Source organism: Mustelus asterias, unplaced genomic scaffold (assembly GCF_964213995.1).
Source record: "Mustelus asterias unplaced genomic scaffold, sMusAst1.hap1.1 HAP1_SCAFFOLD_1031, whole genome shotgun sequence".
NCBI classification, from domain to species: Eukaryota; Metazoa; Chordata; class Chondrichthyes; order Carcharhiniformes; family Triakidae; genus Mustelus; species Mustelus asterias.
In genome coordinates, this window is record NW_027590976.1 from 21,155 (window position 1) to 33,224 (window position 12,070).

A 12,070-nucleotide genomic window follows, 5' to 3' on the forward strand; every position below is an offset into this window, starting at 1 on the left:
GTGTGTCCCTGTGTGTGTGAGTGTGTCCCTGTGTGTGAGAGTGTGTCCCTGTGTGTGAGAGTGTGTCCCTGTGTGTGAGAGTGTGTCCCTGTGTGTGAGAGTGTGTCCCTGTGTGTGAGAGTGTGTCCCTGTGTGTGAGAGTGTGTCCCTGTGTGTGAGAGTGTGTCCCTGTGTGTGAGAGTGTGTCCCTGTGTGTGAGTGTGTGTGTCCCTGTGTGTGAGAGTGTGTCCCTGTGTGTGAGTGTGTCCCTGTGTGTGTGTGTGTGTGTCCCTGTGTGTGAGTGTGTGTCCCTGTGTGTGTGTGTGTGTGTCCCTGTGTGTGAGTGTGTGTCCCTGTGTGTGAGAGTGTGTCCCTGTGTGTGAGAGTGTGTCCCTGTGTGTGAGAGTGTGTCCCTGTGTGTGAGAGTGTGTCCCTGTGTGTGAGAGTGTGTCCCTGTGTGTGAGAGTGTGTCCCTGTGTGTGAGAGTGTGTCCCTGTGTGTGTGAGTTGTCCCTGTGTGTGTGAGTGTGGTCCCTGTGTGTGTGAGTGTGTCCCTGTGTGTGTGTGTGTGTCCCTGTGGTGTGAGAGTGTGTCCCTGTGTGTGAGAGTGTGTCCCTGTGTGTGAGAGTGTGTCCCTGTGTGTGAGAGTGTGTCCCTGTGTGTGAGAGTGTGTCCCTGTGTGTGAGAGTGTGTCCCTGTGTGTGAGAGTGTGTCCCTGTGTGTGAGAGTGTGTCCCTGTGTGTGAGAGTGTGTCCCTGTGTGTGAGAGTGTGTCCCTGTGTGTGTGTGTGTGTCCCTGTGTGTGAGTGTGTGTCCCTGTGTGTGTGTGTGTGTGTCCCTGTGTGTGAGAGTGTGTCCCTGTGTGTGAGAGTGTGTCCTGTGTGTGAGAGTGTGTCCCTGTGTGTGAGAGTGTGTCCCTGTGTGTGAGAGTGTGTCCCTGTGTGTGAGTGTGTGTCCCTGTGTGTGAGAGTGTGTCCCTGTGTGTGAGAGTGTGTCCCTGTGTGTGAGAGTGTGTCCCTGTGTGTGAGAGTGTGTCCCTGTGTGTGTGTGTGTGTGTCCTGTGTGTGAGAGTGTGTCCCTGTGTGTGAGAGTGTGTCCCTGTGTGTGAGAGTGTGTCCCTGTGTGTGAGTGTGTGTCCCTGTGTGTGAGAGCTGTGTGTGAGTGTGTGTCCTGTGTGTGAGTGTGTGTGCCTGTGTGTGAGAGTGTGTCCCTGTGTGTGAGAGTGTGTCCCTGTGTGTGAGAGTGTGTCCCTGTGTGTGAGAGTGTGTCCCTGTGTGTGTGAGTGTGTCCCTGTGTGTGTGTGTGTGTCCCTGTGTGTGAGAGTGTGTCCCTGTGTGTGAGAGTGTGTCCCTGTGTGTGAGAGTGTGTCCCTGTGTGTGAGAGTGTGTCCCTGTGTGTGAGAGTGTGTCCCTGTGTGTGGAGTGTGTCCCTGTGTGTGAGAGTTGTGTGTCCCTGTGTGTTGAGTGTGTGTCCCTGTGTGTGAGAGTGTGTCCCTGTGTGTGAGAGTGTGTCCCTGTGTGTGAGAGTGTGTCCCTGTGTGTGAGAGTGTGTCCCTGTGTGTGTGAGTGTGTCCCTGTGTGTGTGTGTGTGTGTCCCTGTGTGTGAGAGTGTGTCCCTGTGTGTGAGAGTGTGTCCCTGTGTGTGAGTGTGTGTCCCTGTGTGTGAGAGTGTGTCCCTGTGTGTGAGAGTGTGTCCCTGTGTGTGAGAGTGTGTCCCTGTGTGTGTGAGAGTGTGTCCCTGTGTGTGAGTGTGTGTCCCTGTGTGTGAGAGTGTGTCCCTGTGTGTGAGAGTGTGTCCCTGTGTGTGAGAGTGTGTCCCTGTGTGTGTGTGTGTGTGTGTCCCTGTGTGTGTGTGTGTGTGTCCCTGTGTGTGAGAGTGTGTCCCTGTGTGTGAGAGTGTGTCCCTGTGTGTGAGAGTGTGTCCCTGTGTGTGAGAGTGTGTCCCTGTGTGTGAGAGTGTGTCCCTGTGTGTGAGAGTGTGTCCCTGTGTGTGAGAGTGTGTCCCTGTGTGTGAGAGTGTGTCCCTGTGTGTGAGAGTGTGTCCCTGTGTGTGAGAGTGTGTCCCTGTGTGTTGTGTGTGTGTCCCTGTGTGTGAGAGTGTGTCCCTGTGTGTGAGAGTGTGTCCCTGTGTGTGAGAGTGTGTCCCTGTGTGTGAGAGTGTGTCCCTGTGTGTGTGGTGTGTCCCTGTGTGTGAGTGTGTGTCCCTGTGTGTGAGAGTGTGTCCCTGTGTGTGAGAGTGTGTCCCTGTGTGTGAGAGTGTGTCCCTGTGTGTGAGTGTGTCCCTGTGTGTGAGAGTGTGTCCCTGTGTGTGAGAGTGTGTCCCTGTGTGTGAGAGTGTGTCCCTGTGTGTGAGAGTGTGTCCCTGTGTGTGAGGTGTCCCTGTGTGTGAGAGTGTGTCCCTGTGTGTGAGAGTGTGTCCCTGTGTGTGTGTGTGTGTGTCCCTGTGTGTGAGTGTGTGTCCCTGTGTGTGAGTGTGGTGTCCCTGTGTGTGTGTGTGTGTGTCCCTGTGTGTGTGTGTGTCCCTGTGTGTGAGAGTGTGTCCCTGTGTGTGAGAGTGTGTCCCTGTGTGTGAGAGTGTGTCCCTGTGTGTGAGAGTGTGTCCCTGTGTGTGTGTGGGTGTGCCTGTGTGTGTGAGTGTGTCCCTGTGTGTGTGAGTGTGTCCCTGTGTGTGTGTGTGTGTCCCTGTGTGTGAGAGTGTGTCCCTGTGTGTGAGAGTGTGTCCCTGTGTGTGAGTGTGTGTCCCTGTGTGTGAGAGTGTGTCCCTGTGTGTGAGAGTGTGTCCCTGTGTGTGAGAGTGTGTCCCTGTGTGTGAGAGTGTGTCCCTGTGTGTGTGTGTGTGTGTCCCTGTGTGTGAGAGTGTGTCCCTGTGTGTGAGTGTGTCCCTGTGTGTGTGTGTGTGTGTCCCTGTGTGTGAGTGTGTGTCCCTGTGTGTGTGTGTGTGTGTCCCTGTGTGTGAGTGTGTGTCCCTGTGTGTGAGAGTGTGTCCCTGTGTGTGAGAGTGTGTCCCTGTGTGTGAGAGTGTGTCCCTGTGTGTGAGAGTGTGTCCCTGTGTGTGAGAGGGTGTCCCTGTTTGTGTGAGTGTGTCCCTGTGTGTGTGAGTGTGTCCCTGTGTGTGTGTGTGTCCCTGTGTGTGAGAGTGTGTCCCTGTGTGTGAGAGTGTGTCCCTGTGTGTGAGAGTGTGTCCCTGTGTGTGAGAGTGTGTCCCTGTGTGTGAGAGTGTGTCCCTGTGTGTGAGAGTGTGTCCCTGTGTGTGAGAGTGTGTCCCTGTGTGTGAGAGTGTGTCCCTGTGTGTGTGTGTCCCTGTGTGTGAGTGTGTGTCCCTGTGTGTGTGTGTGTGTCCCTGTGTGTGAGTGTGTGTCCCTGTGTGTGAGAGTGTGTCCCTGTGTGTGAGAGTGTGTCCTGTGTGTGAGAGTGTGTCCCTGTGTGTGAGAGTGTGTCCCTGTTTGTGTGAGTGTGTCCCTGTGTGTGTGAGTGTGTCCCTGTGTGTGTGTGTGTGTCCCTGTGTGTGAGAGTGTGTCCCTGTGTGTGAGAGTGTGTCCCTGTGTGTGAGAGTGTGTCCCTGTGTGTGAGAGTGTGTCCCTGTGTGTGAGAGTGTGTCCCTGTGTGTGAGAGTGTGTCCCTGTGTGTGAGAGTGTGTCCCTGTGTGTGTGAGTGTGTCCCTGTGTGTGTGAGTGTGTCCCTGTGTGTGTGAGTGTGTCCCTGTGTGTGTGTGTGTGTCCCTGTGTGTGAGTGTGTGTCCCTGTGTGTGAGAGTGTGTCCCTGTGTGTGTGTGTGGGTGTCCCTGTGTGTGAGAGTGTGTCCCTGTGTGTGTGTGTGGGTGTCCCTGTGTGTGAGTGTGTGTCCTGTGTGTGTGTGTGTCCCTGTGTGTGAGTGTGTGTCCCTGTGTGTGAGAGTGTGTCCCTGTGTGTGAGAGTGTGTCCCTGTGTGTGAGAGTGTGTCCCTGTGTGTGAGAGTGTGTCCCTGTGTGTGTGTGTGTGTGTCCCTGTGTGTGAGTGTGTGTCCCTGTGTGTGAGAGTGTGTCCGTGTGTGTGAGTGTGTGTCCCTGTGTGTGAGAGTGTGTCCGTGTGTGTGAGTGTGTCCCTGTGTGTGAGAGTGTGTGTCCCTGTGTGTGAGAGTGTGTCCGTGTGTGTGAGTGTGTCCCTGTGTGTGTGAGTGTGTGTCCCTGTGTGTGAGAGTGTGTCCGTGTGTGTGAGTGTGTGTCCCTGTGTGTGAGAGTGTGTCCGTGTGTGTGAGTGTGTCCCTGTGTGTGTGAGTGTGTGTCCCTGTGTGTGAGAGTGTGTCCGTGTGTGTGAGTGTGTCCCTGTGTGTGTGAGTGTGTGTCCCTGTGTGTGAGAGTGTGTCCGTGTGTGTGAGTGTGTGTCCCTGTGTGTGAGAGTGTGTCCCTGTGTGTGAGTGTGTGTCCCTGTGTGTGAGAGTGTGTCCCTGTGTGTGTGTGTGTCCCTGTGTGTGAGTGTGTGTCCCTGTGTGTGAGTGTGTGTCCGTGTGTGTGAGTGTGTGTCCGTGTGTGTGAGTGTGTGTCCCTGTGTGTGAGAGTGTGTCCCTGTGTGTGAGTGTGTGTCCCTGTGTGTGAGAGTGTGTCCCTGTGTGTGTGTGTGTGTGTCCCTGTGTGTGAGTGTGTGTCCGTGTGTGTGAGTGTGTGTCCGTGTGTGTGAGTGTGTGTCCCTGTGTGTGAGTGTGTGTCCGTGTGTGTGAGTGTGTGTCCCTGTGTGTGAGAGTGTGTCCGTGTGTGTGAGAGTGTGTCCCTGTGTGTGTGTGTGTGTGTCCCTGTGTGTGAGAGTGTGTCCGTGTGTGTGAGAGTGTGTCCCTGTGTGTGAGAGTGTGTCCCTGTGTGTGAGTGTGTGTCCCTGTGTGTGAGAGTGTGTCCCTGTGTGTGTGTGTGTGTGTCCCTGTGTGTGAGTGTGTGTCCGTGTGTGTGAGTGTGTGTCCGTGTGTGTGAGTGTGTGTCCCTGTGTGTGAGTGTGTGTCCGTGTGTGTGAGTGTGTGTCCCTGTGTGTGAGAGTGTGTCCGTGTGTGTGAGAGTGTGTCCCTGTGTGTGTGTGTGTGTGTGTCCCTGTGTGTGAGAGTGTGTCCGTGTGTGTGAGAGTGTGTCCCTGTGTGTGTGTGTGTGTGTCCCTGTGTGTGAGAGTGTGTCCCTGTGTGTGAGAGTGTGTCCCTGTGTGTGTGTGTCCCTGTGTGTGTGTGTGTGTGTCCCTGTGTGTGTGTGTGGGTGTCCCTGTGTGTGTGTGTGGGTGTCCCTGTGTGTGAGAGTGTGTCCCTGTGTGTGTGTGTCTTATGGTGTCTCTGTGTGTGTGTGTGTGTGTGTGTGAGGGTGTCTCTGTGTGTGTGTGTGTGTGAGGGTGTGTGTGTGTGTGTGTGAGGGTGTCCCTGTGTGTGTGTGGGTGTCCCTGTCCCTGTGTGTGTGTGTGTGTGAGGGTGTGTGTGTGTGTGTGTGAGGGTGTGTGTGTGTGTGTGTGAGGGTGTGTGTGTGTGTGTGTGAGGGTGTCCCTGTGTGTGTGTGGGTGTCCCTGTCCCTGTGTGTGTGTGTGTGTGAGGGTGTGTGTGTGTGTGTGTGAGGGTGTCCCTGTGTGTGTGTGTGTGTGTGTCCCTGTGCGTGAGGGGGCGTGTGAGGCCCTCTGACTGTCTGTGTGTGTGTGTGTGTCCCTCTGTGTGTGTGTTTGCGGTGGGAAGGTGTCTGTGTGCCTGTCTGTGTCTGTCTCGTGTCCATGCGTCTCTGTGTCCCTGCCCCCCCTGTCCCTGCCCCCCCTGTCCCTGCCCCCCCTGTCCCTGCCCCCCCTGTCCCTGCCCCCCCTGTCCCTGCCCCCCCTGTCCCTGCCCCCCCTGTCCCTGCCCCCCCTGTCCCTGCCCCCCCTGTCCCTGCCCCCCCTGTCCCTGCCCCCCCTGTCCCTGCCCCCCCTGTCCCTGCCCCCCCTGTCCCTGCCCCCCCTGTCCCTGCCCCCCCTGTCCCTGCCCCCCCTGTCCCTGCCCCCCCTGTCCCTGCCCCCCCTGTCCCTGCCCCCCTGTCCCTGCCCCCCCTGTCCCTGCCCCCCCTGTCCCTGCCCCCCCTGTCCCTGCCCCCCCTGTCCCTGCCCCCCCTGTCCCTGCCCCCCTGTCCCTGTCCCTGCCCCCCTGTCCCTGCCCCCCCTGTCCCTGCCCCCCTGTCCCTGTCCCTGCCCCCCTGTCCCTGTCCCTGCCCCCCTGTCCCTGTCCCTGCCCCCCTGTCCCTGTCCCCCTGTCCCTGTCCCTGCCCCCCTGTCCCTGTCCCTGCCCCCCTGTCCCTGTCCCTGCCCCCCTGTCCCTGTCCCTGCCCCCCCTGTCCCTGTCCCCCTGTCCCTGTCCCTGCCCCCCCTGTCCCTGTCCCTGCCCCCCTGTCCCTGTCCCTGCCCCCCCTGTCCCTGTCCCCCTGTCCCTGTCCCTGCCCCCCCTGTCCCTGTCCCTGCCCCCCTGTCCCTGCCCCCCTGTCCCTGTCCCTGCCCCCCTGTCCCTGCCCCCCTGTCCCTGTCCCTGCCCCCCTGTCCCTGTCCCCCTGTCCCTGTCCCTGCCCCCCCTGTCCCTGTCCCTGCCCCCCCTGTCCCTGTCCCTGCCCCCCTGTCCCTGTCCCTGCCCCCCTGTCCCTGCCCCCCTGTCCCTGCCCCCCTGTCCCTGTCCCTGCCCCCCCTGTCCCTGCCCCCCCTGTCCCTGTCCCTGCCCCGGGGTGAGGATTGCTGTGTGAGCCTCTCCCTCTCCGCCCGCAGGTTCAGTGATCTCTTCGCTCTGGCCGAAGACTACGAAGATTCCTCGAAGCCGTCTCGGACCCGACGCAAAACGGCAGCCTCCAGCCCACGGAGTCGGAAAAACGCCTCCCAGCCCATCGGGAACGACGAGGACACCTCCTCCAGCAGCGGATCGGTACGTGACACACACCCCCGCCCTCCCCTTGGCCCCCTCCTCCTCCCCTTCCCTCCGCCCCTTCCCTCCGCCCCTTCCCTCCGCCCCTTCCCTCCCGCGAGAGGTTTCGGGTACAGGAGCAGGGATGTGTTGTTGCGATTATACAGGGCCTTGGTGAGGCCACACCTAGAGTATTGTGTGCAGTTTTGGTCTCCTTTTCCGAGGAAGGATGTTCTTGCTCTCGAGGGAGTGCAGCGAAGGTTTACCAGGCTGATTCCGGGGATGGCGGGACTGATGTATGAGGAGAGATTGACCAGGTTAGGATTGTTTTCACTGGAGTTCAGACGAATGAGGGGGGGATCTCATAGAGACTTATAAAATTCTAACAGGACTAGACAGGGTAGATGCAGGGAGGATGTTCCCGATGGTGGGGGGAGTCCAGAACATGGGGTCACAGTCTGAGGATTCGGGGTGGACCATTTAGGACGGAGGTGAGGAGACATTTTTCACTCGGTGAGCCTGTGGAATTCATTCCCACAGGAAGTGGTTGATGCCAAAACATTGAATGTATTCGAGAGTCGGCTGGATACGGCACTTGGGGCGAACGGGGTCAAAGGTTATGGGGAGAAAGCAAGGATTAGGCTATTGAGTTGGATGATCAGCCATGATGGTGATGGATGGCGGAGCAGGCTCGAAGGGCCGAATGGCCTCTTCCTGCTCCTATCTTCTATGTTTCTCCCCCCCCCCCCCTCTGACTGCACCCACCCCACTCCACGTGGACAGGGATGTACATAAGAACTAGGAGCAGGAGGGGGCCATCTGGCCCCTCGAGCCTGCTCCGCCATTCAATAAGATCATGGCTGATCTTTTCGTGGACTCAACTCCACTTACCCGCCCGCTCCCCTTAATTCCTTTACTGTTCAAATATCTATCTATTCTTGCCTTAAAAACATTCAATGAGGGAGCCTCAACTGGGCAGGGAATTCCACAGATTCACAACCCTTTGTGTGAAGAAGTTCCTCCTCAACTCAGTCCTAAATCTGCTCCCCCTTATTTTGAGGCCATGCCCCCGAGTTCTAGTTTCACCTGCCAGTGGAAACAACTTCCCTGCTTCTATCTTATCTATTCTCTTCAGAATCTTATATGTTTCTATAAGATCTCCCCTCATTCTTCTGAATTCCAATGAGTATAGCCCCAGTCTACTCGGTCTCTCCTCATAACCCAACCCTCTCAACTCCGGAATCAACCTAGTGAATCTCCTCTGCACCCCCTCCAGTGCCAGTATATCCTTTCTCAAGTAAGCCCCAGTCTACTCAGCCTCTCCTCAGAAGCCAGTTAACAGGTGAGTTGCCTGTGGAATACACAAGCTTCTTTCCCAATACACTGAGTTCACAGCACAGGAACATTCGGCCCGTCTGCTCCCTGCTAGCGCTTCAGCTCCACCTGAACCTTATCTAGATGTAGCTCTTCTCCGCATTAACCTTCATCTTTTGATTTGATTTATTATTGTTACATGTATTAACATACGGTGAAAAGTATTGTTTCTTGCGCGCTATATAGACAAAGCATACCGTTCATAGAGAAGGAAAGGAGAGGGTGCAGAATGTAGTGTTACAGTCACAGCTAGGGGTGTAGAGAAAGATCAACTTAATGCGAGGTAGGTCCGTTCAGAGGTCTGACGGCAGCAGGGAAGAAGCTGTTCTTGAGTCGGTCGGTACGTGACCTCAGACTTTTGAATCTTTTTCCCGTCGGAAGAAGGTGGAAGAGAGGCTGGATAGACTGGGACTTTTTTCTCTGGAGCGTAGGAGGCTGAGGGGTGATCTTATCGAGGTCCATAAAATAATGAGGGGCACAGATCAGCTAGATAGTCAATATCTTTTCCCAAAGGGAGGGGAGTCTAAAACTAGAGGGCACGGGTTTAAGGTGAGAGGGGAGAGATACAAAGGGGTCCAGAGGGGCAATTTTTTCACACAGAGGGTGGTGGTGAGTGTCTGGAACGAGCTGCCAGAGGCAGTAGTAGAGGTGGGTACAATTTTGTCTTTTAAAAAGCGTTTAGTTACATGAGTAAGATGGGTATAGAGGGATATGGGCCAAATGCGGGCAATTGGGATTAGCTTAGGGGTTTTTAAAAAAAGGGCGGCATGGACCAGTTGGGCCGAAGGGCCTGTTTCCATGCTGTAAACCTCTCTGACCTGCTGGCAGCGGGAGAAGCGGTTTGTTTGCGATGTGCTTGACACTCTCCCTCGCTCTCGTCTCCCTGCAGGAAGAGGAGGATGCCAAACCCAAGCCCAAAAGGAAAAGGAAAGGTTCATCTGCGGTTGGTTCCGACAGCGACTGAGTGCCCCGACCGTTGGAGAGAGAGAGAGAGAGACGCGGGGGAGAGAGAGAGAGCGCATGGCGTCCGCAGTACGTGGCGCTGTCTGCACGATTCTACCCTCGGAATTTAGAGGAAAGAAAAAAACCACACAACAAACACACATGACACACTCGCGCGCACACACACACACACGCACACACACACACGCTCTCTCAACCGGGAGAAAGCGACTGTTCCAAGTGCCGCACGGGTGTCCTGGAGACTGGGAGCGAAGGAACGAGGGAGCGAGCGAACTGACGCTCAGACTGTGAGGCAGTCCGCAAAGGTTGACCTGATCTGGGAATTTCACTGAGTGTGTGTGTGTGTGTGTGCGTGCGCGTGTGTGAGACAGAGGGAGCGAGGAAAATAAAATGACACTTAATCAGGAAATGCGAACTTGCAAAAAAAAAAGCCTTTCTCAATGTTGCAAGAGACTGTGGATTCTTAAAACGTCACGCAGAGTTTTTAAAAAGGGTTTATATTCGAAGCATCCTATTTTCTTAAAAAAAAAAGTTGTAAATAAATAAACTACATCTTATAATTTTGCTTCGGAAGGGGTACGTTATTTTCACCTGGTTCGTTCCCACGGACAATCTTGATTTGATTTATTATTGACACATGTATTGGGATATTGTTTCTTGTGCGCTATACAGACAAAGCATACTGTTCATAGAGAAGGAAAGGAGAGAGTGCAGAATGCAGTGTTACAGTCACAGCTAGGGTGTAGAGAAAGATCAACTTAATATTTGATTTGATTTACTATTGTCACATGTATTAACATAGTGAAAAGTATTGTTCCTTGCACGCTATACAGACAAAGCATACCGTTCATAGAGAAGGAAAGGAGAGTGTGCAGAATGTAGTGTTACAGTCATAGCTAGGGTGTAGAGAAAGATCAACTTAATTTGAGGTAGGTCCATTCAAAAGTCTGACGGCAGCAGGGAAGAAGCTGTTCTCGAGTCGGTTGGTACGTGACCTCAGACTTTTGTATCTTTTTCCCGACGGAAGAAGGTGGAAGAGAGAATGTCCGGGGTGCGTGGGGTCCTTGATTATGCCGGCTGCTTTTCCCCGAGGCAGCGGGAAGTGTAGACAGAGTCAATGGATGGGAGGTTGGTTTGCGTGATGGGATTGGGCTACATTCTCGACCTTTTGTAGTTCCTTGCGGTCTTGGGCAGAGCAGGAGCCCCATACCAAGCTGTGATACAACCAGAAAGAATGCTTTGGATCTTTGAGGGTGGGGATCATTTTTATTCATTCCTGGGACATGGGTGTCGCTGGCTGGGCCGGCATTTATTGCCCATCCCTAGTTGCCCCTTGGAGGGCAGTTGAGAGTCAACCACATTGCTGTGGCTCTGGAGTCACATGTAGGCCAGACCGGGGTAAGGACGGCAGATTTCCTTCCCTAAAGGGAACCATAGAAATCATAGAATCATAGAAACCCTACAGTGCAGAAGGAGGCCATTCGGCCCATCGAGTCTGCACCGACCACAATCCCACCCAGGCCCTACCCCCACATATTTACCTGCTAATCCCTCTAACCTACGCATCTCAGGACTCTAAGGGGCAATTTTTAACCTGGCCAATCAACCTAACCCGCACATCTTTGGACGGGTGGGTTCCCGGCATCGGCATGCTTGGTTTCATTGGTCAGAACATTGAATACAGGAGTTGGGACATCTTGTTGAAGTTGTACAAGACATTGGTAAGGCCACACTTGGAATACTGTGTACAGTTCTGGTCACCCTATTATGGAAAGGATATTATTAAACTAGAAAAAGTGCAGATGGGTTTTTCTGACAGTAGTTCCATGGTCATCAGTAGATTCTTAATGCTAGATTATTTTTATATATTGAATTCAAATTCTGCCGTGCCGGGATTCGAACCCGGGTCCCCCAGAGCATTAGCCGAGTTTCTGGGTTAATAGGCCTAGCGATAATACCAGTAGGCCGTTGCTTCGGCCCTTGTGGGTAAGGATTGGGGCCTGGGGAACAATTCCCCCCCCAGGCAGGGTGAATGGAGTCGGTACCGTTCCTGCTCTCACACCCTGTCTCTTGTCCAGACAATTGCTTGTGTGAAAAGCCGGTGATACGTCCCGGATCTCTGCCCAGTCTTAACACTAGGATTGCAACGGGATCTTGATCAATTGGGCCAGTGGGCTGACCAATGGCAGATGGAGTTTAATTTGGATAAACGCGAGGTGATGCATTTTGGTCGATCGAACCAGGGCAGGACTTACTCAGTTAATGGTAGGGCGTTGGGGAGAGTTACAGAACAAAGAGATCTAGGGGTACAGGTTCATAGCTCTTTGAAAGTGGAGTCACAGGTGGACAGAGTGGTGAAGAAGGCATTCGGCATGCTTGGTTTCATTGAATACAGGAGTTGGGACGTCTTGTTGAAGTTGTACAAGACATTGGTAAGGCCACACTTGGAATACCGTGTACAGTTCTAGTCACCCTATTATAGAAAGGATATTATTAAACTAGAAAGAGTGCAGAAGAGATTTACTCGGATACTACCGGGACTTGATGGATTGAGTTATAAGGAGAGGCTGGATAGACTGGGATGTTTTTCCCTGGAGCGTAGGAGACTTAAGGGTGATCTTATAGAGGTCTATAAAATAGTGAGGGGCTTAGATCAGCTAGATAGTCAATATCTTTTCCCAAAGGTAGGGGAGTCTAAAACTAGAGGGCATAGGTTTAAGGTGAGAGGGGAGAGATACAAAAGGGTCCAGAGGGGCAATTTTTTCACACACTTTTAGTCAGTAACACAGGGTGCTGGGGGAGAGGGGTTCCTGAGTGACAGTGTGAGGGAGCTGGATTAACATCAGTAGAGATACAGTCAGTAACACAGGGTGCTGGGGGAGAGGGGTTACTGAGTGACAGTGTGAGGGAGCTG

At 54.2% G+C, this 12,070-nt stretch overlaps 1 protein-coding gene across 1 annotated transcript in view; it reads left to right on the plus strand.

Annotated features, from left to right (window-relative positions):
- The window catches only part of LOC144487776 (integrator complex subunit 3-like), a 29,095-nt gene extending 19,375 nt beyond the window's left edge, over positions 1 to 9,720 (plus strand). Inside the window, exons 6-7 of the mRNA XM_078205848.1 lie at positions 6,687 to 6,840; positions 9,083 to 9,720. Of these exons, the coding sequence (XP_078061974.1) occupies positions 6,687 to 6,840; positions 9,083 to 9,157 (229 nt within the window). The 3' untranslated portion in view covers positions 9,158 to 9,720. The remainder of the gene's footprint in view (positions 1 to 6,686; positions 6,841 to 9,082) is intronic.
- Positions 9,721 to 12,070: the final 2,350 nt, after the last annotated feature.